The sequence below is a fragment of the Peromyscus eremicus genome, chromosome 8a, assembly GCF_949786415.1.
Source record: "Peromyscus eremicus chromosome 8a, PerEre_H2_v1, whole genome shotgun sequence".
NCBI lineage: Eukaryota > Metazoa > Chordata > Mammalia > Rodentia > Cricetidae > Peromyscus > Peromyscus eremicus.
The window spans coordinates 67,276,621-67,303,391 of record NC_081423.1 but is presented as its reverse complement, the minus strand read 5'-3'; the positions used below and the strand labels follow the sequence as shown (position 1 = coordinate 67,303,391).

General features: G+C 43.2%; 1 protein-coding gene across 12 annotated transcripts in view; it reads right to left on the bottom strand.

Moving 5' to 3' along the window:
• The window catches only part of Synrg (synergin gamma), an 81,369-nt gene that overhangs the window by 17,196 nt on the left and 37,402 nt on the right, over positions 1-26,771 (bottom strand). For all 12 annotated transcript variants that reach the window (XM_059271365.1, XM_059271368.1, XM_059271366.1 and 9 more), the window contains 5 exons: positions 20,641-20,753; positions 20,377-20,439; positions 13,547-14,479; positions 3,495-3,857; positions 506-669 (listed from right to left, as the gene is read on the bottom strand). In XM_059271365.1, coding sequence (XP_059127348.1) covers positions 506-669; positions 3,495-3,857; positions 13,547-14,479; positions 20,377-20,439; positions 20,641-20,753 — 1,636 coding nt within the window. The remainder of the gene's footprint in view (positions 1-505; positions 670-3,494; positions 3,858-13,546; positions 14,480-20,376; positions 20,440-20,640; positions 20,754-26,771) is intronic.

Below are 26,771 nucleotides of genomic sequence, written 5' to 3'. Positions count from 1 at the left end.
AGAGAGTTCTAGGCCAACCAGGGCTACATGAGACTGTCTCAAAACAACAACAAAAACTCCACAGAATACAGCTTTCCATTCCACAGTTCACTACTGTGTGTGCATGTGTATGTGTGTATGTGTACACTTGTATGTGTCACAAGGAACAGGGATAGAATTAAGATACCACAAACAGAAACAGAAGATCCAAAACATTTTTTCCTCTCCTCTATGTTGATGTTGTAAAATTCAGTAGAATGATAAAGTCTAAGTTTGGGGAAAGATCTTAACTGCTTCTCTCCTTGCAAAGTCCCATGGACAATTTCAACTTTAGTCATGACTTTCGGTGGCTGTCACATATAGGGAGCATTTTCATCCTGGGCTAATGCTGCCAGCCTCTACCTCTAATGATCTATTTGCCATCTGGTGTACAGTGTCTCCTCCTCATCCCTCCCCTCCCGCTCCCCTGGGAAAGAGGAAAAGCATTCTTGCCTGGGGTACTCTCCCAGGCAGTTGCCCAGCTTACCTCCACCTCTCCAGTCAGGTCTTTGTACTTGTCTCGGATGACAGGCAGCGCTGTCTTCTCACTCAGGGTGTTGGAACGGTCTCTGAAAGGCTGCTCCAGGGCCGGAGAAGGAGAGGAACGGCTTATTTCTTTATCCCCAAGGCTTAAGCTCCTCTTGTGTGATCCTGGGTGAGGGGACAGTAGGCACAAAGGTTCTGTTACTCAACCTGGCTCGAGCGGGGGCCTGTTTGCTGATGTGACCATCTTTTACAGGTGGTCATGTCAGGAGGCATTCTGAGACCCAGTCTTCGCTCACTCTGTCCGGGAAGTTCTTTGAATCTCGGTCTCTTTTGCTTGGGGCCTTCCTCTGGTTTCCTCCATCACTCTTCTCTGATCTGTCACTACACTACATAATCTAAGTATGAATCACAGGTGTCTAGATGCAAAGTGCCTTTCTTTCTAAATACCGGTGCCTCGGAGCCATGAGTCAGTCCTTCCTGTTATTGTTTGTAGGCCTGCGCCTTCCTGGCTCCTGCTTGAAGGCTGTGTTCTCCTGCAGGTGTAGAACTGCAGAGACAGGGAGTGAGGCAGCAATGAGGCAGAAGATGTGGAGAAAGATGGCAGAGATGCTGACTAACCAGGAGGTACCCCTCCACCTCTGCCGTGTGCTGCTGTTCAGTTCCGGCTGACTGTTATGAACTGGGAATGCAGGTCTTGCACGGCCAGACATTACAACTTTGCAAGAAAAACCAAAAATCCAGATTGAGAAATAGAATTTTAAAATGTTTGCTATTACTTCAGGTTTTATGGGTCAATTAAAACAGATACCTTTTTAAAAGGTGGTGATTTTTGTGAATTTTAATTATGTATGTGTGCTATATGTTTGGATATGTGTTTATGAGTGCAGGTGCCCACTCATAAACTTGAGGCCAAAGACATCAGATTTTCTGGAGCTAGAGTTCTGGTTAGTTGTAAGCTGCCAGAAGTGAGTGCTGGGAAACAAACCCAAGTCCCCTGCGAAAGCACTACATGTTCTTTTTGTTTGTTTGTTTGTTTGTTTGTTTGTTTGTTTTGAGGCAGGGTCTCACTATGTAACTGACTGTCCTGGGACTCACTTTGTAGACTAGGCTGGCCTCGAACTCGGAGTGCGCCACCATGACTGACACAGCATGTTCTTAACCATTGACTCATCTCTTGAGCACAGATAGCTTTTAAAAAATATTTAGTTTGGGCTGGAGAGACAGCTCAACAGTTAAGAGTACTGGCTGTTCTTCCAGAGGTCCTGAGTTCAATTCCCAGCAACCACATGGTGGCTCACAACCATCTCTAGTGGGATCTGATGCCCTCTTCTGGCATAAAGGCATACATGCAGAGACAGCATTCATATACATAAAATAAACAAACGAATAAATCTTTTAAAATATTTAATTTATTAAAATGATTTTATTAGATTTATTCATTTTATTTTATGTGTGAGTGTTTTGCCTGTGTGTATGTATGTGTACTATATTTGTGCGGGTGACCCCAAAAATCAAGGCATTGATATCCTGAAACTGGAACTATGAATGGTTGTGAACCATCATGCTAGAAACCAAGCATCAAACCCAGGTCCTCCTCAAGAACAAATACTCTTTTTTTTCCTTTTCCTTTTTTCTGGAGCTGAGGACCGAACCCAGGGCCTTGCGCTTGCTAGGCAAGCGCTCTACCATTGAGCTAAATCCCCAACCCCAGAACAAATACTCTTAACTACTGAGCCACTGCTCCATCAGCCCACTTATTTTATTTTTAAATAAATTGTGTGTGTGTACATGTGCACATGGAAGCCAGAGGTGTAGGATCCTACTCGAAGCTAGAGTTACAGGCAGTTGTGCCTGACATGGGGGCTAGGAACTGAACTCGGGGTCCTTTGCTGTACCCTCTTAACCACTGAGCCATCTCTTTAGGCCCCAAAGAGAGCACTAAAAATGCATTCATGGGCACAATGGCTTAGCAGGTAAGGACTCTTGCTGCCAAGCCTAACAACTCAAGTTGGATGCCCAGGACTCACATGATGGAAGGAGAAAACAGACTTCCAAAAGTTATTCTCTGACTTCCATGTGTGCCCTGGTATGTGTACCCACACACATACATAAATAAATATACATTCAGTGCCAGGCATGATGGTGCATACTAGCACTTAGGAACACTTGGGAGGTTGAGGCAGAAGAATCAGATGCTCAACAGATCATTCTCTGTAACACAATGGGTTTGGGGCCAGTCTGGGCTACATGAGACCCTCTGTCAAAAAAAAAAAAAAAATAACGACAAATAAAACTCCCAGATCTGTAGGCTGAATAAAGACTCATAGCCACATCGAATTTGGGAACAAGAGCAGAGCTAGCCTGCCCCCAAATGATCAAATTCACTTCTTTGGCTGTTTCAGATAGCACACTTTTTTTTTTTTTTTTTTTTGGGTTGTTGTTGCTTTTTGTTTTGGATACAGGGTCTCTCTTTCTAGTCCTGGAACTGGCCATGTAGACCAGGCTGACCTTTAACTCACACAGACACTCCTGTCTCTGTCTCTCGAATGCTGGGATTGAAGCATCTGCCACCACACCTGGCCTACAGCACACTTCTAAGCCAACTAGAGCGTGAAGAAAAGCCACACACTCTACTTGTTCTTCTTCAATAAGCAGTGATGAGGGGCAGGGACTCCACCTGAGCTCCAGGGAAACCCCAGTCTTAGAAGCTGGAACATCTATGTCCTGCTAAACAAGGAATCTTTTTGTTTTTGGGTTTGTTTTTTTTTTACATTATTTTTTAGTTTTTGAGACAGCGTCTCATCATGTAGCCTAGGCTGGCCTGAAGCTTGCTATATAACCTAGCTGACCTCCATCAAACTCATGATCCTCCTGCCTCAGCCTCTTAAATGCTAGGGTTACAGACAGGCATCACCATGCCTGGTTTTAAAAAATCACCATTTTATTCTCAGGCAAGGATGTGGAGCAAGCTCACAGGAAGAAAATCTTACCTTGAACAGAAAGGTCAAAGGTTGCCAGCTCACTTTTGATCATTTCTTCACTGGACTTCATTTTGCTTTGTGAATTGGCTACTAAAAAGTCAAATTTGCTGATTTTGGGCTTTTCACTTTGAAATTCTCCAAAGTCGTCGGCACACTCCTTGGGGGTTTCGTGAGAGGCGACACTGGAAGCCGGGCTTGGACACGTGGTCTCTTGGCTCCGGTCCACCGTGGGCAGGTCCTGCCTGGTGAAATCCTGGTAGTCCCCACTTTCGTACTCTTTCTGCTCAATGGTCTGAGGCATCATGTCTTTAAAGCTGGCAAAGGCTGGGAAGGGAGTCTCTGGAAGAGCATCCTCGCTTGCCAAGGCTGTCCCTTTGAAGAGAGATGACATGGTGATGTTTTCAGAACCGCCACATGAGGTCTCTTTCTTTGGAAGGTTTGAGGTGGCTGAGAAAGACCCACTTCCTGCTGAGGGGACAGATGGAGAGAGTTTTCTGCCCTGAGATCTGTCACCTGTCTGGCCAGGCACAGCTCCTAAGTGTACTCACTGCAAAATGGCTACGACAGCCTCCGAAAGCATCGCAGTTTGAGCCCTCTACATCTGGAGGGGAAGGTCCCACGATCAGAGGCACGCTCCTAAGTTAGGCAAAGTGCCTGGAACGTTTCATCAGTCCCATACCATGCTGCAGAAACTACAGTCAAAGCCTGCACTAAAATTAAAGGGGTTGGGCTGTCACATTGGATCTTTAAGAAACCGTATTCATTTTCAGCTAGCATTTATATTTGATTCTAAAGAATCCTTTTAGCTGGGCATGGGGTTACACACCTTTAATCTTAGCATTTGGGAGGCAGATTTCTGAGTTCGAGGCCAGCCTGGTCTACACAGAGTTCCAGGATAGCCAGGTCTACAAAGAGACCCTGTCTCAAAAAAAAAAAAAAACAAACCAAAAACAAACAACAAATCCTTTCTGTTAGGTTACATAGTCATGTCTAGAGTTTGATAGAAGATTCAGATCATTTAATGAATTATTCTTTTTGGAGCTTGAAGGCATTCTTACATATTCCATACCCAAAACACATCTCCTTTTCTCTAGACTGTGTTAGACAGTGTTCCTCTTAGACACAGTTATAGAAAATGTGACAAACCAAAAGTCCAGTTTCTCAAAACAAAAAGTAAAAACGTTCTCATCTAACTTTTAATAGATTACTGGAAATTTCTGTGTCAGGCAAAGACACACACAGGATTTTAATCAAGCAGTCACTTACCTTGTTTTTATTTTGGTCAGTTTGGATATCCTATTGCTGGGATAGAATGTGAGAAAAAAAAATCAACCTGAATTACTTTAGTCCTTAAAAAAAAAAAAAAAAAGCAGAATGGAGTGCCTGGGTGTGGTGGAGCACGCTTTGAATCCCAGGAGGTAGAGGCAGGCGGATCTTTTTGAGTCCCAGGCCAGCAAAGGAAAAGTCTGAGGTCCTTCTGGGCTGTTTTTGCCTCAGTAACGCATCTCCCTCCCCACACTCACTGGAAAATTGAAAAAATGAAAGAAAGACGCGCTGGGCTAGAAGACCCGCTATCTTCTCTACATTTAAGTGAGCAAGCTGGATGAGGTGGTGCACACCTTTGAGCCCAGCACTCAGGAGGCAGAGGCAGGCTGATCTCCACAGCCAGCCTGATCTATGAACGAATGAATGAATGAGTGAATGAATGAATGAACGAATGATTAACGAGATAGCAGAGACAGCAGAAAGAATACAGCTTTTCAGTCTAGAAAGATTGGAGTTTGACTCTGCCACCTACTTTGTTAGCATGGCCATTAGCTTTATAGTTCAGTCTGGCCTTGAATCCTGGCCACCCTCCCACCTCAGCCTCCCAAGTGAGCTTTTCTGAGCCCTGGTATGCTCATCTATGAAGTGGAGAGGAGTCTATACGTATCTGAAGGATTGTGAGGACAATCAGTTGTGATGACGTGTGTGGAAGATTCTTCAGTGCACGGAGGGCAATACATGGAACAGCTTGAATCCTTTCAGAGTCAAAACAAAAAGGCAACTCCCCATCTTAGTGATTTATCAGGAAAAGCTGGTCTGCTCATTTTCTTCTCCTCTCTACTCTTCTGTCACACAGGGGACTGAACCAGGGCCTTGGGCACACTAGGCAAGTGCCTGGCCACTGACCCACATCTCCAGCTCTCTGTTTTTAACTCTGTTGAGACAGGCTCTTACTAACTTGCCTAGGCTGACCTTGAACTCAAAATCCTCCTGCCTCAGCCTCTTGAGTAGTTGGATTACAGGCCTGGCTTTCCAGCTAGTTTTCAAAAAGCAAAACTAGAGAAGGCTGCCTATGGCTGGGTGAAGAGACTCCTTTCCGCAGGGCACTGGGGCAGGCTAGAGGCGTCCTATTTCACTTAATGTAGCCAAGACGAGAAGGCCAATCACCCTGACAACCACACACACACACATCTCACAAGAAATCCAGAGTTCTGTGACCGGATTTTCATAATTAAGCCAATGGGTGGAACAACACTGGTCATTTTCCCTCCCTCACAGCAATAACACATAGTTTAGAATAGGTACGAGGTTCCAGACACTTCCACAGCTCTCCCACCATCATCCCACACATCTCCCTGTGCTCCGATAAGAGCATTAAATTAATAATAAAAATGCTACAAAGTCAACCAGTAAAAAGCCAATCTCTTCTGCTAAATGATAGAGTACTTTAAAATTCTGCAGTGCAAACGGTACCCGTTCACATGTGGCCTGCTTAATAAGAAGGAAAAACGACTTGGGCAACCAATTGATCGTTTAGAATAAATGAAGCAAGCTGTTAGACAAGGCACCTTCTTAGTCTCTCACCGTAGTGGTTCCTCTCTGTGGAGGATCTACCTAGATCTAGGTGTGCAGGCTCAAAGGAGGTGCCATTCAACCAGGAGGCAGATGTGGTTAAACTCAAGGCCAGTTTGTCAGGGGTACATTCAGCAGAATGCTTCACCACACAGATACATTTATTATTAGACTCTTCCAGTAGACTCCTTGGGGAAACCATATCAGAAACTGCTTCTAGTATCTTATCTATTAAAAAGCAGTGATTTTGTTTTTCAGACCAAAGACAAATTTATGGAATGAAGCTCTGGTTCAAACACCGCAACCAAGTTGCTATGGTAATAAAAAGACCTTTTTGTGCAATTATGCAACAAGAAAGCAAGCCTTTTTTTTTTTTTTAAATCAAGAATGACTCACATTATCAGGTAAAAGGCATTGTAGGCAATAAGGATTACCTTAGCTGAAGAGCTCCTATGATTTTCTAACTATGAAGGTCTCCAATGAAATCATATAACATTTCACCTCTGGAGCCACTCACTGAGGTGAGCCAAAGACTAAATGAAAAACCAAATGAAAGACTTACAAGGAAATGTTTGAGGGGTGTGTGTGTGTGTGTGTGTGTGTGTGTGTGTGTGTATAAAATTAACTGAAGAGTAGACATGTTATGAGTCACTAAGTACAAGCTTTGAAACAATGTTTTTATTTTTGCTTATTTACTGGCTACTAGTGGGTGAAAAAGCAATTTACTAAAGAGTAATTAATTTGAACACATAAGCACTAAACCGGCATTACATAAGAACCAAAAAGCAAACAATTACATAATATCTTTCCCTAAGCCTTAGCATCTATACACGGTATAAATGCAGAGTGTGCTTTTTTTTTTTTTTTTTTTTTTTTTTTTTTTTTTTTTGGTATAGTGAATACTGGTAAGCCATTTTCTAAGAAAAATCTGGCACATAAGTTGATTGAAGGTAAAGAACAAACATGAAAACTACCCATTTTCCCATGTTAGCAGCTCTCTATTTGCTTAGCAACCCAGTTCTATGTATTACTGTATAAAGATCTTAAAAATAATAAAGAACAAGGCCTCCAGCAGGAAGGACAGGAGCCCTGTCTGGGAAAAATGATACAGGATGCTATAAGCACCAAAATGACTAGAGATGGCTTTGCAATTTCCTAGCTGAATTTTGAAAATTACAAGAGAAAAGAAAAAAGAAAATGGAGAATGACCACAATCAAAGAAGAGTATTATATCTCCAATTCTTCCGGCTCCTGGGTGGTGCTAACCAGAGCTGCAACCGGGCACGGGTAACAAGCCAAATTGGGTGCTTTCACTCATGGATTTGTTTGCAACCAGGAATTCACTATGACAAAGGGCAAAAGAATAAACAGTATGACCGGCTTCCCATCATGGAACAAATCAAGACATGGCTTTCTCTCCTACAGGCAGCTAACCCTATCAGGCTCTTGCATAACCTCTATTCAGATCCACTCTGAATTCATGTTGTACATGAAAACAGGGTATCCCCAGGCATGCAAGCCACCACAACAGGACATAGAAGATGAGACCCACTGTGGATGTTTTCTAAAGCTGGGGGCATATGCCCAAGAGATTAAGAGTTTCTAGCTTTTAAAGAAGGAGTTTAGAGGAAGCGGGGGGGAAAAAAAAAAGAATTACACGCACAATTCCACTGTTCTTGAGTGTTCTGCATAGCAGTAGCAGCATTTGGTGGCTCAAAGAGAGAACAACTTCTAATGTTTAATGCTGCGTTAACCCAGCCTTCATTTACCAACACAAACCACAAAATATTTGTGTATTTTCATTTCTCCCCATTTTGGGCCCAATTCTCCCTTAGAGAATATTCTCCACTAACTGTAAAGCCCGGTCTGACTATGTCCTGCTAAGTCTCAAGCCTCCTGATAGGCACTGCTGTAGAGAACAGGCTACACAAGACTGCTGTCTGATCGCCTTCCTGTGTTTTCTAATCTGTATAGAAACTCCCCGTTTTCCATGTTTGCACTGACTCCTGTGACGCTATGGTTTACATCGTGTCCACGCTAAGTATTTTCAGGTTTCTAGGTCAATGCTTCAAGTTCAATAAAGAAAAGCAGCAAGCACGAGAATACTAAACTCAGAGGCGGCCAGAAGGCAAGGGATAGTAAGACTGTCCAAGGTCAGTCCGGGAAATCCCAGGCTGGAGACAGGGCTCAGAGGTTAAGAGCATGTACCGCTCTACCAGAGGACCCAGCAGCAATGCCAGGCACCTCACAACTGCCTGTAACTCCAGCTCTACCTTCTGTAGCACCTGCACGCCAAGTGCACACCCCCCCCCCACACACATTTAAAAATAGTAAAAAAATAATAGAAACCCCATGAAAATGATACCAAATGAGCACAAAAGATGGTAATTACAATGAAGGCTTTCTGGCTACCAAAAGGGAGAGAGCAGATTTAGGGGACAGAGCCTCCAGGGTATATGCCCTCTTAAGTTCTCACTTAGCTGACATTTCCCAAACAACTTATCAAAAGTCTTCAAATGAGAGAACCAAGTAGAAGCTACTCATAAGAAAAACAATAAAGTGATTTTGGCTGAAAGTGTACCTCAGTGGTACAGCGCTTGTTTAGCATTCAATAAATAAATATACGTAAGTAAAAATAGCTGGGCATGATGACATGTACCTGAAGTCCTAGCTATTCTGGAAGCTGAGGCAGGGGGATAACTTAAACTCAGGAGTTCAAGATCAGCACAGACAGCATAATGAGACCTTGACTTAAAAGAACAAAAGAAGTATAAACAAAAATCATCACCAGGTGGCGGTGGTGCACACCTTTAATCCCAGCACACAGGAGGTGGAGGCAGGTGGATCTCTGCGAGTTCAAGGCAATCCTGGTCTACAGAGTGAGTTCCAGGACAGCCAGGGTCACATAGAGGAACCCTGTTTCAAACAACAATATTCCAATTATTTTAGAAGGTAGCACAGCTTGTATGACATTGCCAGTGTTCTCTGTTCTCACCTGTTCCCTCTGGTAATGAGCATGGATTCTAACAGGAACAATACAGTGACTGCAGAACACCAGCACATTTGTGATGTGTTCAGTGATGTCTCATGCACTGACAGAGACAAGCATTAGCCAACCGTATCTTACCTGGCATCAGGATAAACACCACAGTGTTATTTGTTTGGACCTATAGCACAGAATGCAAGTCTTTATCACAAAAAAAGAGAAGTTGTGTTATACTATTAAAACTCCCTCCCTAAAAATAATACGCTATCTAGACACAATGAGTTGTTCAGTGAATGACAGTTACACACAGGGACAGTCACTTCTGCTGACAAGAGGTGGCTCTCCCCGTGGAGAGTGCAGCTGCTGGAACCACCAGCTGGAGGCTTTTTTCCCCCAGTTTGTTAGCAGCACACAGAGTTAAAATGCAGAGCATCTTGTACGAGGTTTTAACAGTGACGTCTCAGCTTTCAACATACTATCCATCTCAAGTGAAGGCTTGGTTTTTCTGTGAGTGAATTTCAACCCTGACACCCAACTTTTTTCTTTCTCGGGTGGCACATGAAAGTGATCTCTGGAATCCTACTCAAAATTCCCATTTTCAGGAGTTTAATATCCTTTCTTCTACAAATTCTAAAAATGATCAAAAACTTAAAACCTTCAAATCATGCGTGAAAAGTGAAAACATTAGTTGGCGGCGGTGGCGCACGCCTTTAATCCCAGCACTCGGGAGGCAGAGCCAGGCGGATCTCTGTGAGTTCAAGGCCAGCCTGGTCCATACAGAGAGTGCCAGGACAGCCAAGGCTTCACAAAGAAACCCTGTCAAAAAAAAAAAAAAAAAAAAAAAAGTGAAAACATTGAAATGATTCTTCTCCCCAAAATCTTTATGCAGCTTGTGTTTGAGACTTGAAAAAGAATTCTATGCCAAGGTTCCTCACTCTTATCCTATTCCAAAATAGAGCAAATAGCTTCCAAGTCTGGGTACTCATTGCTAACTTTCACTGGTCTTTGAGATTTTTATAATTAATTTATTGATTGATTTACTGCAATTCTTGGATCAAATCCAGTGCCTTGCAAACACTCTACTACTGAGCCAGGCCAGAAACCATTTTCTTAAAAATGAAAATAGTTTAACGCTTGGTTCTTTTGCTTTGTGGGTTGTTTTAGTTTTCAATGTTTATTACTATTGTGTGTATGGCATGTCTATGTCTGAGCACAAGTGTGCCATGTGTGAGTGTCCAGGTCATTTCCTTCCACTCGTTCATCGTTTTTTATGTTTTGTTTTTTTTTACTTTGCTTAGTGAGACACAGTAGTATACTCAGGCTGTCCTTGAACTCACAATTCTGTCTCAGCCTCACAAGTGCCAAGATCACTGGTGTGTGTCTCACACCTGGCTGAGCCTTATTTTTGCATTGCTGAGGATAATATATAAATATTAATATATTCCTACATATATTGATTTATCTGGTGCTGAGGATTAAACAAGTACTTTGCGGATGCTACTGTCTGAGCTAAGAGCCTAAAGCTACATGTCAGTTCGATGCCACTTTAAGGACTTCTGTCAATGGGCTTACAAGAAGCAAAGGCTAAACCATACTCCTGCTTTCTCAGGAGGAAAAAGAAAACCCAGTCTCAAGGGACATGACTTCAATTTTATACCAGCCAGGTATCTTTTTAGTCTAATTCTGAAAAACACAAATTACACACATCCCCACACTTTCAAAATATGCCAAAGAATCGTTTATTAACACAGGACTTACAGATCGCAAAAGAGAATAGTACAGAAGAGCTGGGAAGGAGCCATCAGAGTAAGCATGCAGGCCAGTGTTCGCAGAGAAAGAGAATAAAGCAAGTTCCAAAGGGCACATTCACACACAAGTGTCTATGTTGAAAAAAGACATCAGAAAAGCAGCCAAAAAAAAGAGAGAAAAAAAAAAAGGTGCTGATTAAAATACAAAGATTTTCCATGTCAAAAGGAGCTACTACACAGGTAGGTAGCCGCAGAGGTCTTGCTGACTCTTTGATAGTCACAACTCAAAGTAAGCTCTTGCTGCGGAGAAACAAAGGCTCTTAAAGACTGAACATCAAGACACTGCTGTACCAGAGAGAGTAAATTTAGGGGGATGGGAAAGCAGCCTCATTGAAATTATACGCAGCAAGGGCTAAAGGGTAAATGTAATGATGTGCAGAGAGAAACCAGGCAATGTTATTAGTATATCTACCTTCCATACAAAGAGTTAACAGCACGGGTTAGAGACAGTATCCCCTTCAGAGTTAAGTTAGGGTTTCCAACCAGGACCACGGTCCATAGACAGTAAACATCCAAGTTCTTTTTGCTCCATCAGCCCACTTCTTATTTCTCCAGAAAATCCTTTTAACCCTCAGACTAAGAGAGCAAGAGATTACATGATGAGCAGAAGGGCCAAATAAAGTCACGGTGCATTGAAGCAATGCTTGCCGCTTTTCCTTGCTAGTATATTTATTTATGCAGCAATCTTGCTCAACGACACGTAGGCATAACTCCTTGGTCAGCCATCAACCCTCTAAACAACCGCTCTGAAGGGTTACTGCTCCTTTCCCACTGGAGGTTTACAGAGCAACAGAAGGCAACAATCTGCTTTTCAGGTCTCCTCCCTCTGAAGACAGCTGGCTTGAACATGACAGGTTCCATTCTGGGAATGTTCCAGACATACAGAGAGAGCACGGGCACAGATTATTTAACAGGTCCATTGGAATGAGCTCCGTCAAAAGCCAACCTCCCCCTTCCTGAATAAAAGGTGGGAAAAAGACATTCCCAAACCTGGATTCACTCATTTCACAAAGATATGTGGTTTGGCACTGTGAAAGAATATAGATTCATTTTTCAGAAAAATAGCCTCTAATTAATAACTTCAGAGTCCAAATGGCTAGTATACATGTTGTGAAATTGTTTTTTAAATGAAAGTCAAATGCTGTTGTTTAAAAAAACAATGCCCCTTGCAACCGAGTGTTGTGGCTCCCACAGCTCCCACAAAAAAGAAGAATAAAATCATCCATCAAACAAACAGCAGCAAAGGAAAAACAGAACACAAATGAGGAAATAACAGCAAAGGGCAGAAGGAGCTCAGACAGTCCGCTGCCCCTAGGAAAGCCCTTGGCCGGCAGCAGGTGAAACACGCACATCTCTGCTAACTTGCTTCCCATTCCAAACCCAGCATAAGAAACCCATTTCAGTAGCAAAGGACAGACACTATTTGCCAGTTTGAAATCTGTGGACTCTACAGCACTTTGCAATGTCTGCTGAGCCTGTAAACTTGGAAGTGTCTTACCTGCCCTTCTCAGGTGAAGAAACAAACCCTGCATGTACACACTACATTTTCTAGAATAATACAGTAATGCCGAGAGAGTTCTCATTATTAAAGGCCACAAAATAGGTTTATCTTTCTATATACATATTAAAAAACAAAACAAAATAAAAACTAGGACACTTGGGAATCTAGTTCTTGTGACAGGAAGTTGGACCAGAGAATAAACGGCTACACGTAAATCCACACAGGGTTTAAAGAGGGCTCCCTAGTAAAAGGTTTGCACACATCCTATCAGAAGTTAGTAGTTACCCTACCCTAGCATCTACAGGGTTATTACAACTTAATACTCGCAGCAACACTGCAAAACAGTAACACTGAAAACAGGCCTGCTCCCCGCCAGGTCCTCACACAGGGAGCATCCCTATGTGACCTCTTTCCCTCTTCTCAAGGAAGCTGGCAAATTGCATTACAAGTGGGAAGAGTTTTTCAGTCTCTTGGCCTAGGAAGAGTCAGTTTCTGTAAACCAAACAAACACTGTCTTAGCAACTCTAAATATGCTCAAGAGAAGACAGAAGGGGAGCGGGAGCACTGATCTGCTCCCAGGGGTGAAGAAACACTGTGCACACAGCCAAGTCTTTATAAAATTCCTGCCTGTGTGGGGTTCACGGAGGAGTGGGTTTCTATGGGCCTCTGACACTAAGTGAGCATTGGGTTTCAAAAATAAAAATATTTCGGCTCTCCAATCTAAGCTTCGGAGCAGTCAGAGTACCCGTAGAGTCATGTTCCATGACATCATGTTAACACTGCTTCAAGCAGACAGACAACAGGAGGCCAATTAATTACTAGATATCCGCCAAGGACGGGCCAGAGCCTCAGTCTGTCTGTCAGTACCCACAGAATCATCTTTGAAATCTACATCACCATCACCAGAGCAATCTCACCAATTCCTCACCTGCGGCAGGAGGATGCTGGCCACTAACTGTTGGTAAATCCAAAGAGCTATCAGACATGACATGCTTAAGATCTCCTCCCACATCAGCCAATTTCATGTCAAACTGAACAGAAAGCGCATCTTCAGAGTCCTCCTTGCCAACGCTGCTGCCACCGATGGAGGGGAGATCTAAAGACTTCACCGAGGCAGAGTCTTCTTTGGCGTGTCTGAAAGCCACCGCTTTCTCTCCCAGGGATTTGTCTGAGCTTGTGGATGAAAATTTACTGGAGTGGAAGTCAGCAAAGTCATCATCACTCTTTGCAGAAGGAGTGTTCTCTTTGAACTCCTCCATGGCCAGTCCAGCTCCCTCTAGGGAAAGCTGTTTGAAGACATCATACTTGGAAGATGCAGCAGGTGGGTTCTGGGCACTCTCCACTGTGCTGCTGGCTAAGGAGCTGGGACTCACTTCCTCTCTGAGGACGTCATATTTGTCATCTACTTTTGGCTCAGATGAAATAGAACTGTTACCGAAAGCCATGAAATCTGCAAAGTCGTCTTGCTCCCCAACAGATGCAGGATTCGAATATTCCCCGAAGAGGTTGAACTCTCCAAAATCATCTACCAAACTAGAAGTTTTAGTGGATGCCAGTGGTGCCGAGGCTGCCGCAGAGCCGGCTGCCGGAGGTCTCGTGGAAACGGACTTGGTCGTGCTAAACGCAGCTGAAGAGGGCACCGGTTTCTCACCACTGCAGTTCACTGAGGAGAACATATCCAGGTCTGCTAAGTTCAGGGGGGTTTTCACTTGTGTCTGTTTCTGCTGTGCAGCTCCGGAGGGAAAGGCTGCTGGAAAAACGTCTTTTGTTGGTGCTTCTAGGGGTGACACACTATCGGCGGTCTTGAAGTCGGTGAAGCCGTCATCGGTTCCGGTGGATCTGAACTCAGCAAAGCTGTCTCCTGAAAGAAAAAGGTGCAGTGAAGTAAAGCTGCAGAGTTGAAGACCACATGTACAATGCATATTGAACTGAAGTGTAATTTTGTAGGTTTCTCCTTGGCTTGACAGTAACCATAGTCCACACTCTTATCAGACAATGTGTTTCTTCACTAACAGTGATATGGACACAGGCAAGTACCACCCTCAAGACTCCTCCCCTGGCCAGAACTGAAAGAGAAGCTGGAGGCTCCAGAGAGGCACACTGTAATAGCAGCCCTTTAAAGATGAAACATGTTATATAGTTTTAAACAAAATCCGAAGTATCAATGAAGTACTGAGACAAAGTCTGCCTCTGATATTCAGAATGCACTTTCAGAAGATTTAGAAGCTGGTGTTGTGGCACACACCTTCCCACAACTTGGGAAGCTGAGGCAGAAGGATCACAAGTTGAGGTCAACTTGGGCTACACAACAAGACCAGGTCTCAAATACACCAATCAACTAACCAAACAACCAATAAACTAACCACCACCAAAAGCAAAACAACCCAATTACTAGAGGCTAGCATTGTAGCTCAATGCTCAATGGTAAAGCTCATGCATGATATAATCATGACCTAGTTTCAATGCAGAGCACACATGCACACATACATACATGCACACACACACAGGAACACAAATTACTAGACAGGATGTAATGAGGTCTTGCTCAAGTACACGGACATATTAATTTGAAGATATTTTGGCAAAAAAAAACTCTTTGAAAAAAATAACTACTTATTTGGAAAGCAAGTTCAGTGCCTAGATAAGAGCACTAGGAAAACGTAAAACCTTTCGATTGCTGTTGTTATGTGCAGGAGTGTGATGTGTACATGTGGAGGTCAGGATAGCTTGGAGGTGCTGACTCTCCTTTCTCCTTCTTCCTATGGAATCTGAGGACTGCACTCAGGACACTGGGCTTCTGCAGCAGACATTTTTATTCTGAGCCACTTTCTTCAGCCCCTGAGGACCAATTATTAAAGCTCTGGAGCCAGGGTTCCTCCTAAGGTTTCCATTCTTCCACAGTATCGAATCTCATCACTCACAACTACAGTGGCAGGATGCAGATGACCTCAGGTCCCTTACAGTGTCTGAAGGTCTACAGTGAAGCCCATTAGGATATGTCATTTAATGAAATCCAGAGAATACCAAACATGAATATTGCTATACCAACCAACATCACTGATAATTTAAAAATACGACTATCACTTCTAGAGATTTAAAAATAAAAAAACCCTGAATTTCTTTACAACTCCACACACACTTTTTTTTTTTTTTGGTTTTTCGAGACAGAGTTTCTCTGTGTAGCTTTGCGCCTTTCCTGGAACTCACTCTGTAGCCCAGGCTGGCCTCAAACTCACAGAGATCCGCCTGGCTCTGCCTCCCGAGTGCTGTGATTAAAGGCGTGCGCCACCACCGCCCGGCTCCTTTTTTTTCTTTTTAAGACAGTCTACCTTTGTAGTTCTGGCTGGCCTATAACTCACTACATAGAGCAAGGTGGCCTTGAACTTGTGGCAGTCTCCTGTCTCTACCTCCTGAGTGCTGGTATTATACGCATGCTCTTACATGTCCAGCTTCTCACTCATTTTTTAAAAAATTTTTTTCTAAAAAATGAAACAGATACATATGAACCATAAAAATGTACTTAAAACCAAAACCATAAAGTCAGTTTCTAAAATTGACACCAAGGAAGATAGAGTTTAAACCTATTGTGCCTGATGCATGATCTGCACTTTGATTTTCCAGATGGAAAAAACACTGGAAACAGTGTGAGTTTTCTTCTTAATCTGATACTGAACCTATTTACTAACCAAAGTCATCAATACAAATCCATTCACAGTACCAGAGAAACCTGAGAAAAAGGAGCAGCCTTCAAGTTTCCTATAATTTTTGTTTTCAAGATCTAACATTAAAAGTCATTAACATAAAACAGTCAATTTCACAAACTGACAGGAAACACAAATGTCAACATTACACTAGGACTTTAGAGACATACGACGACATTTGTGTTATTTCTGTAAATCAAAAGGTAATTAGTAGTAAACTTCTTCTTGTTGTTGTCGTCGTCGTCGTCATTTTGGTTTTTTGAGGCAGGGTCTCATCTCACATGGTAGCCCAAGCTGACCTTTAACTCATGGCAATTCTCCTGTCTCAGCCTCATGAATGCTATAATTAGAGGCATGAGCTATGATGTCCAGATCATGTCCTAAATAGACTTTTGATGTACTCCTTTGAAATATCTGTGAAATTGACAGGTTTTGATTTTTAAACACAAATCACACAGCAAACTAAACTTACTGATGATGAATTGCAAATTTTTCCATCAGAAATGTAAACTGGGGTTAAAAGGAAACGAAAACGGGGGTTTATATCTTCAAAACCAAAGCACATTCCAGCAACGAAGCTAGCTGGGAGTGAACCTTTATTCCACCGCAGCTTTTAAGTTCACTGTGGATTCCTGCAAGCTCCTCCTTTGATTTTTGTAACTTTTCAGGCCCTGGGAAAATTTCAAGTGAGTATTTGGCTAAAGCTCCAATAAGAAGTGTCCTTTCTTTATGGAGAACATTTTTCAGAACTTACGTGGAACTTCTGGCTTAACCTGTGAGCGTGTATTAAACCGTGACTCAGCAATGCGAGAATCTCAGTTCTGAACTGCCATCCTGCAGAGTCTCTAAGGCTTGGCATTAAGCACCCCTGTTCCCCAACTTTTTGGCTCAAATTTGCTGTGTAGCCAAGGATGACCTGTGCTCCTCGTCCTCCTGCCTCTACTTTCCAGGTGCTTGGAGGAAAGGTCTGTACCACAAACGGCTCAGACCAAGGAAACTTTTTTTTAAAGTTTAGGAGAATAAAACATTCAACATAACTGATCAAAGTCAGTAACTCAGAAGACTTTAAACTGAGTGAAGCAGAGAAATGAAAACAAGCAAATCAAAATGACAGTAACTGGGCCTCAATTCAGGTTGAGAAAGCAGGACTAAGGCGCCACTTACATTTTGGGCACCACTACCTTTTCCCATTGTCTCTAATAAGAATAATGTTTATGGGGCTAGAGAAATGGCCCAGCAGTTAAACACACTGACTATTCTTTCAGAGGACCTGGGTTCAGTTCCCAGCACTCATATGGCAGCTCATAATGCTCTCTTCTGGGCTCTGTTGGGCACTGGGTTCCCATGTGGTACATAGACATACATGCAGGCAAAAAGACATACATAAAATTAAATTTATTTATTTATTTATTTATTTATTTATTTATTTATTTATTTATTTTGGTTTTTCAAGACAGGGTTTCTCTGTGTAGTTTTGGTGCCTGTCCTGGAACTCACGCTGTAGACCAGGCTGGCCTCGAACTCACAGAGATCTGTCTGTCTCTGCCTCCAAGTGTTGGGATTAAAGGCGTGCACCACCGTCACCCGGGCAAAATAAAAATTTTTAAAGTCACATTTATATCACGATCACTAATGCCACATCACACAAAGAACCCTGACATAAAAGCAGTCTCTACTAAAAACTTGCCTAAGACAAAATGAAGTCAGGGTTCCTCTAAGGCTCACATTTGAATGTCTAGTGCCTAACACAAGTACGAGGAAGAAACAGCTTTCCCATCTTAAAGGCTTGGATGAAAAACAAGGAAATATTGCTGGAATTTAAGATCTAGGAGAGATTGACTTCTAAGAGGTGGCCCTTCCTGTGTAGAGATATCTACTACACCTCCCTTACTCTTACATAATCTTTCGCACCCCAAGCAAAGGTGGAGAAGTCAGCTTTGAGCACTGAGTACATAAAGGCAGAATGTGATTGTACTCTCAGGAGGAATCCTCATTAGAGTAGAAACATTACAATATGCAGAATGAAGGTTTAGGTGGGTTGCTCAAACTACATGCCTTGTTGAACCACACACACTAACACACACACACACACACACACACACACACACACACACACACACACACACACACCTCTTCATCTTTCTCATTAAATCACAGCCAATTTTGAAAATCCTGAACACTGGTGACTTGAGTCCAGCACAGCACAGTAACTGACTTCTCCTTCCTGGATTGATTGACTCATTTATTCATTCAATTAGTTGATTAACTTAGCAGTGTTGGAGATGGAAACCAGGAGCCTGCCCACGCACGCTAAATATTTACTCTCCACTGAGCTACATCTCAGCCCGGAAGCTTTGGAAGGCCACTTGGTATCCGCTTTGTGCCATATAGCACTACCTGTGCCAACAAGGTAGATTTGGTAAAACGCTAATAAGGCCGAGTCTTGCTTGCCTGTACTTTGTCATTTTGTATAAATACAATGCTTTGTTTTTCTTAATGATCTTTAGTTCTTGAAGAATATTAAGTAGACAGGACTGTGTCACTAATGAGGAGAAATCCGGAGAAGAACGTCCACTTCTTTATTAGTGGTGCTGCACCACACTCAGGCTCTCTGGGAACAACAGATCAACTCTCACATGATTCATGCCTTCTAAGCCGTGGCCGGTGGCTCTCCTGCTGTCAGGCAGTACCACATCCCACCTCTGTGAGTGTGAAATGCCGCATTCCTGCCTGATGATACATTCTGCTTTGTCACAGATGTTTCCTGCTGCTTCCCAGGTTGGCTTTGAACTTGCTATGTATCGAGGACAAACCTGAGCTCCTGCTGTTCCTACTTTGGCAGGGCCGTGCTGAGGTTTACAGGCTCTACTCACTTGGCTCATCAGAGCGGCTTTCTCCTTTTTAATTAAAAAAAAAAATTAGGTTTACTTATGTATTTTTTGTGTGCTTGCACCCATCCATATACACACAAGGAGGCATAAGTACAAGAATGCTACCACATGCCGATGTGTCAAGTTCACAGATGACTTGCAGACTCTGGGGACAGGACTCGGGCTGTCAGGCTTGGCGGCAAGTGTCCTTATCCACTGAGCCATCTCCCCAGCCCCAGAGCTGTTTTGAATTAGGTTATTCTACAATGTTTTTCTTTCCAAATGATGGATGAGAAACCAAGAAAACAATAATAATGCCAAGTGCCATACCAGGAACTGATTTCCAGTCTTGATTAAGACTGGTGGCTACTTCCACACAGTGCGCAGGGGCGCTGTGAGCAGCCCTTTGGCATGTCTGGATAGAGCAGTTACAGCTATCTCTGATACAGGATCTCAGTTGCCTGGCAGATGCCAGTGAAAGGCAACGTACTGTTTTCAGAGGAAACTGTATTGATTTGACATTTACCTAAAATTTTAAAAGTACCTTCCAAATCACTGTAATTTCAAGGCTCCCCAAAATTAGCCAAATCCCACAAGACAGTGCTCTACTCAGCCCATCACAATACTTACTAAGCATTGCAACAACCATTAAGGGCTTCTGAATTAAAACCCTGCCATCTAAGTATGTATCACAACAATTATTACTATGCCATAAAATAATGTCAGGTTTTTTTCAAGCTGGGCATGGTGGTACACGTACCTTTAATCTCAGCATTTGAAGGGCAGAGACAAGGGGATCTCTGTGAGTTCCCAGCCAGTTGGGCATACCAAGTGACTGACAGGCTCTCACTAGGTCGCCCAGGCTGGCTTGGAATCTATGTAACCCAGATTTGCCCCAAACTTGCGATCCTCCTGTCTATACCCCAAAGGTGCCACAATTACAGGTGTGTGCTATAACATCTGGTTTGCCATTCTTTAAAATACTTTTTGTTTTTGTTTTTCTTTTAAAACACATATCCAATAAAATAAATGAATGTTTATGGACGTCACCAAGAACAAAAACCCAAAACATTCTTAAAGGGTTGGAGGATGTAGCTCAGTGGTAAAATACTTATCTAGCACACACAAGGCACTGGGTTTTTTCCTCAGAGCAGCAAAAGGAAAAAAGAAGTGGAATCCAAACTTACCTAAAGGCTTACTCTCTGTTGTTTGCTCAAGTTCCCTGAATGCACTGTATTTATCACCAGACTCTACGACAGAGAGACAGAAACTCATTACAGCGAGGAACCCGGAGATCACAGCCAGAGAAGCATGGCAGACTGGGCTGTGCAAACATATTTAACATGTGGAACAGCACCTGATACATTCAATAACAAGCCTGCCACTTCAAGATTTATACAACTTCATTCAAAGTTACGGCCACAGATTTATCAACTGACAACTGCTTTTACCTCCAAATGCAGCAGGGTTTTCAGAGGGCTTGTCAGCAGAAATTCCTTTAAACACTGAGTATTTGTCTGTGGAGGCTTTGGTTCCAGAAAGTGGCGTCAGCAGTGATGGAGCACTGTAAGGGAGGAGGAAATTATTGATCAGACCGATGAATCCTCCCTCCTCACCACACGGAGCTGGGGACACAGCCAGAGGCCACGGTCCTCTGCCCTTCCTTTCTTTCCTTTTTGTTTTTTTCGAGACAGGGTTTCTCTGTGTACCCCTGGCTGTCTTGGAACTCACTCTGTAGACCAGGCTGGCCTCAAACTAGGAGATCTACCTGCCTCTGCTTCTCAAGTCCGAGATTAAAGCCGTGAGCCACCACCACCTGACTCTCTTTCTTTTAAAAAAAATTTAAAAATTACTTATGCATGTCAGGCATATCTCTGTGATTTCAAGGCCAGCTTGGTCTATATAGTGAGTTCCAAGACATTCAGAGCTACACAGTGAGACCTTGTCTCAAAAACAAACAAAACGTGCATGTCTGTGTGTGTCTCGTGTGTTCAGGTTCACCTGGAGGCCAGAAGAGGGCACTGGACCCCAGGAGCTGCTGCTGGTACAAGCAGCTATGAGCTGCCTGACATGGGGGCTGGGAATGGAACTTATCCTGGCGTTAGCTGTATTCATTCTGTGAGGCAGACAGACTGCCTGGGAAAGACCACAGACAGAAACACAGAGGGAGCTAAGGAAAACAACAAACAAACAAACTCCAGAATGCCTTACTGAAGCAGGCTGACGTCTGTGGGGATGGGAGGGAAACAGCTAAGCGCCCTGGGGTGGGGGCTCAGGGCCAGGCACTTTCTAAGACCCTCAGTCCTTCTGTTTTCTCACCCTTTCACCCACATGTCTGTCCCTGGGCAGGCCTTTTCTTCCCTGCTGCCCTTCCCATGAGAAAGAAGTGTTCTCCCAACTCTCCCTTACTGTGGAAGAGCAGCCAGCGCCTCTTAACCGTAACCACCGGAGACGTCTCTCCAGCCCTTGCTACCACTAAAGAACAAACCAACACCCCAAACAGAGGGTGACAGTTCTGTGGATAAAGGTTCCATGCTGGGATCTATGTGGTGGAAGGAGAGAACTGACCCCAAAGTAGTCCTTTGACCTCCATGTGCATACTGTGGCACTTAAGCACCTACCTGCCACCTCACAAAAACTAAAGAATGCCATTTTCTTTTTAAAGGAGAGAGACAGTGTCTCATGTATCCTTCATGTGGTTGAGGAAGACATTGAACTCCTGACCCTCTGGCTTCTACCTCCTGAATGCTGAGACTACAATAGTGTGATCTGGATTGAATCCAGGGCTTGTGCATGTAGGCTGCCGACTGGGCTGTGTCCTCAGCCCTGTGGCTCTCTGCTCCAAAACTTGGAAACTCCACAAATGACTAAAAACAATGGCCCTTTTCTTGAAAATAAACACTGACACTCAAGTACTAATTGTTCTGACTGAGTGGGGCGACATCAACACCGATGGTCTAAGTGTATGTTTAAATCATAAAGACACTAAAAATAGATCATCAAAGAACCACAACCTCAGGGCTGGAGAGATGGCTCAGAGTTAAAAGCACTGGCTGTTTTTCCAGAGGACCCAGGTTCAATTCCCAGCACCCACATGGCAGCTCACAACTGTCTGTAACTCCAGTTCCAGGGGATCCAACACCCTCATACAGACACACATGCAGGCAAAACACTAGTCAATGCTCATTAAAGAAAAAGAACAACCACCTGCTGCCTTTTTAACTTACAGTTCACAATAATTTAACAGTGAATTCCACCAAATATGTATGTTTAATATTGAAAGATAAATTATAACCTAAGACTTCGATAAAATGGGTTCAGGCTGTAAAAATCTATTTGTAAAATGCTGTTTAAGCCAAGACGTAAGTTCTGCTTTTGATAATTTCGAGGAAGCTCAGACATCTGATAAGCAACCACAGAGGTAAGAGAATGCACATTTTATACAAGGATCACACCAGTTGTCCCAGAGAGCTATCTTTGTAGCAAAACAACAATCACTTCAAAATTAGATGAAGATAGTTTTATCTGTGGACTTTTTTTTTTTTTTTTTTTTTTTTTTTTTCTGGATGGAAGAATAGTATAATGAGCAGCATCTGTGTGGGCAGTTCTTGGAAAGCTTCAGCACACTATAGAAGCATTGCTTTGTTTCTCTTATCAGACCCAGGCAGTTCCCTGGAAGAACAACCTTTACATATGAATGACTGCATTCCACCAGCAGCTAGTGTCATTCAATACCACAGCACAAGATAGAGAAATGGATTTTTATTGAGATCTCTGCCCAGGAGCAAAAGCCTTTCCACAGTCATTTAAATCTTCTTATCAGTGGCCCACAACCAAGGCAAAAGCCAGGCATGGTAATGGGGTCCATGGTGTTTCAAGACTTACGGGCATTGAATATTAAAATTTCACTTCATTGCCACACAGCTGCTACTATATGATCTTAACAAATGTAACAGCTTATCATCTATACATGTAGGTGGCTGCTTTTACAGTTCCATAAATAATTAAACTGTAGCTCATTGACCAGAGTGTTACATAGGAGTACAGGTAATTGGTGTTTAAGGACAAGAGCCCAGGAAACTGGATGACCTGCCTGCTTTTCATAACCCTCCAATTTTAGCTATTTTTTTTTAAAGCTCAGTGGCAAAATCTTTCTACTAAATGTGGCATTTAATTGAATGTAATTAATTTTAAAATTATATTCACAGGATTGGACAAAAAGAAACTCTGCAGGGTAATGAAAATAGCACTGATGAAAATCAACGGAATTTAGTTCCTTCCAGAAAGTTGACACACACTAATTACATGCACACCACAAATCAGTGTTTCATTCCAGTCCCTTCTCTGGAGCTATTATTTTTTAAAAGAAGGCTGTAATCACCATCAGAGTGTTTATGCCAGTTATATATAGCAGTTGTTATCTGTTTTATACATGAAAACAGTCATTTCTGTTCTTGAAGGGAGGTACTCAAGTGAGAGGGCCACATTGTTTTAAAATGTAAGATGAATCTGTATTCCATTGAAAGGTAAGACTGGGAACTCAGTCATCAAAGCACACATTTTGTTTCCCCCAGAGAATCTACTTCCACATGGCTGTGGCAGATGGTAGAAAGAAGAGACCACCATTCCAACTGAAGTGTCTGGACAAGGTCAACTTCACTCCCCATCATGAGGATGTGCTCTCAAGAGCAGACACACAGGCCAGAAGTGCATCTGGTTTTTATTCTATGTGCATGGTGACTGTATCTCTTCCTCAATGGTTGGGGTCTGACTGCACAGTCTTAATTTAATTGGCTAGTCTGTAAAGAATTGGAGCTAGCAAAGAAATGAAGGAAAGGGAGAAGGGTCACTGCTCTAGGATTCAAATTCCTGGACTAGAGCAGTGGATCTTTGCATAAACAAACGTTTTACTGGCTGGTGATGGTGGTGGTAGGGATTAAAACATTTTGCATCTAAGTTTTACAAAGGGATAAAAAGAGTTGAATCCCTTGTCCCAAACACAAGTTTTATACTATGTGATAGAAAGGACTTCTTGTAGTAGAATATTATTTTAAAAATGTGTTACTTTTATTTATGTTGCATTTGTTTAACTCTGTGAAGCCCAGCTACTGTGCCTGTCTAAAACACCTGATGGTTTCATAAAGAACTGAATGGCTAATAGCAAAGCAGGAGAAAGGATGGGTGGGGCAGGCAGAGAGAATCTATAGCGGGAGAAAACTGGGAGGAGGGAGCTAAGATCTAGGAGCCAGAGAAGGAGGAGGACTCCACGGGCTAGCCACCCAGCTACACAGCAAGTTATGGAAAAGAGTAAGATATACAGAAACGACGGGAAAAGCCCAGAGGCAAAAATACAGATGGCACAATTTAAGTTGAGCTGGCAAGAAACAAAGCCACACTAAGGCCAGGCATTCATAACTAAGAATAAGCCTCCGTGTGTGATTTATTTGGTAGCTGGGTGGTGTCCCCCCCATCCCCCCAGAGCAAAAACCTCCAACCACTCCTATTTGCTATTTCTTCCCCAGACGGCTTTGCTCACTCTGCCAAATATAAAAGTTTATAAGAAGTGCTTAGAGTACAGTGTGGTGGTGCACACCTTTAATCCCAACACTTGAGAGGCAGAGGCAGGCAGATCTCAGCGAGTTCGAGGCCAGCCTGGTCTATTTAGTGAATTTCAGGACAGCAAGGGCTATGTAATACAGAAACCCTGTTTCAACAAACAACCAACAGTAAACAAAAACAAAGAAAGGCTTAGTTCTCAGCAAAATGAAACAAACGAACCAGCCCCCCAAGTCCTGCTGCTTCAACTTCGTAACAACTTTCTGCCTCAGAGCCCCATCTGCCCGGCTGGCTCCCCTGGTCACCCCTCCGGAGTATCTTCTGAACACTGGATGTTGGCGCTTTCATGCCTGGGGATGCTCTCTCTTTTTTCACATCAGAACTGAGTAGGATCAGGGTGTGAGGAAGGAACACAGTACCTCCCTGCCACTGTTCTCTGGGCTCCCAGCAGTAAGGAGATCCCCACATGGCAGCAAAGGCCCTTCTTGAAGCCATTTCTTATTCTGAAGATGATGTACAGATTAGACCAGAGGTCACAAGGCTTCCCACAACAAGGGCTGTTCTTAACTGCCGTGTTCTCACTAACAGTGTTCTTTGTCAGGCACGCTGCTCTACTGTGGAAAGCTTCTCCACTCTAGTTACGCACAGCAACTGCAGGAACTGAAGGAATTTGGCACTCAGAACTAAAGCAACTTTCTGTTCTAGATTCTTGCCCACTCTGTCAACCCTCCAGTAATGGTGGCCACAGAGATGGTTATGGATTGCCTAACATTCTTTTACACACCAAGCACCTATTTCCTTAGCTATTCCTAACAACAGGCCGCCCCAAAAGGGAAATTTCAGTCCCCTTCTGCCTCTCCCTTTCTGCCCCATAACTGCTCCAGCCTGTAAGTGGTGGCAGACTCTCTGGTTTCTTTTTGTTGTTGTTGTTTTTTGTTTTCGAGACAGGGTTTCTCTGTATAGCTTTGGAGTCTGTTCTGGATCTCGCTTTGTAGACCAGGCTGGACTCGCTTTGTAGACCAGCACAAAGATTCGCCTGGCTCTGCCTCCGTGCTGGGATTAAAGGTGTGCGCCACCACCGCCCGGCTTCTCTGGTTTCTTGTACTGGAGAGGTTCCCTCCACAGGCCTCTTCCCGAATAAAGTTGGTGTCGTGGTAGTCATTTGTTCCCTTGTCTGTCTGTCCTTCTCTAACCTTACACTCTCCACCTCCGTCTACCTCTAAACCCTTGTCTTGTCATCTTTTCTGACAAATAATGCCCATTTCCTGCTTATAGACACTGGCCAAGGGAGGTTCTCTAGGCTTAGTTATTCATATTATGACTGCTTTTCAAATAAATTCACAATACAGAATATGGATTATCATATTCTAGAGAATTCACATACGGATGTCTCCAGTATGATCAGTGTAGTATTTGCATGTAATCCCCTCAAATTCTCTGAACACCTGAAATCAGTCTCCTGAGTTACAGTACCTAACACTGTAAAGGCTGTGCACATAGTCAGTGTGAGTATTGTCTAGAGACAAAGACACCAAACTTTGCTCATTTTCAGTAGACACATGATTTTTTTTCTAAATATTTTCCAATTTCAGCTGTCTGAATCTGAGGATTTAGCAGACATGTAATTCACATTGAGTCGTGAGCGCTTTAAAGGACAAGCACCCAGATCAAACTGAGCTTTGATGCAGCAGCAACTGGGAACTGTAGTCTGTATTTCTTGTGTTTCACCCCAGCATCTGGTATAAAGTAGCTGCTAAGTAAACCCATGCTGAATGAATATCTGCCCACAAGTGCAGACTTTTAGACAAGAGAAAGCTATTTCACTGAAGGAAAGCATGGAGGTGGTGAATCAATCTGTAAACGGCACACTGGCAGCTGTGTGGAGGGGAAATGGCATGAAGACCAGGCTGCAAACAGTGCCAGCAGCAGCTGGACAGGGTGCTCCTTCGCACTTATGGAGGCAGAGGCAGGAGAAGAGTTATGAGTTCAAGCCTGGCCTGGTTTATCCAGCAAGTTCCCGGCCAGC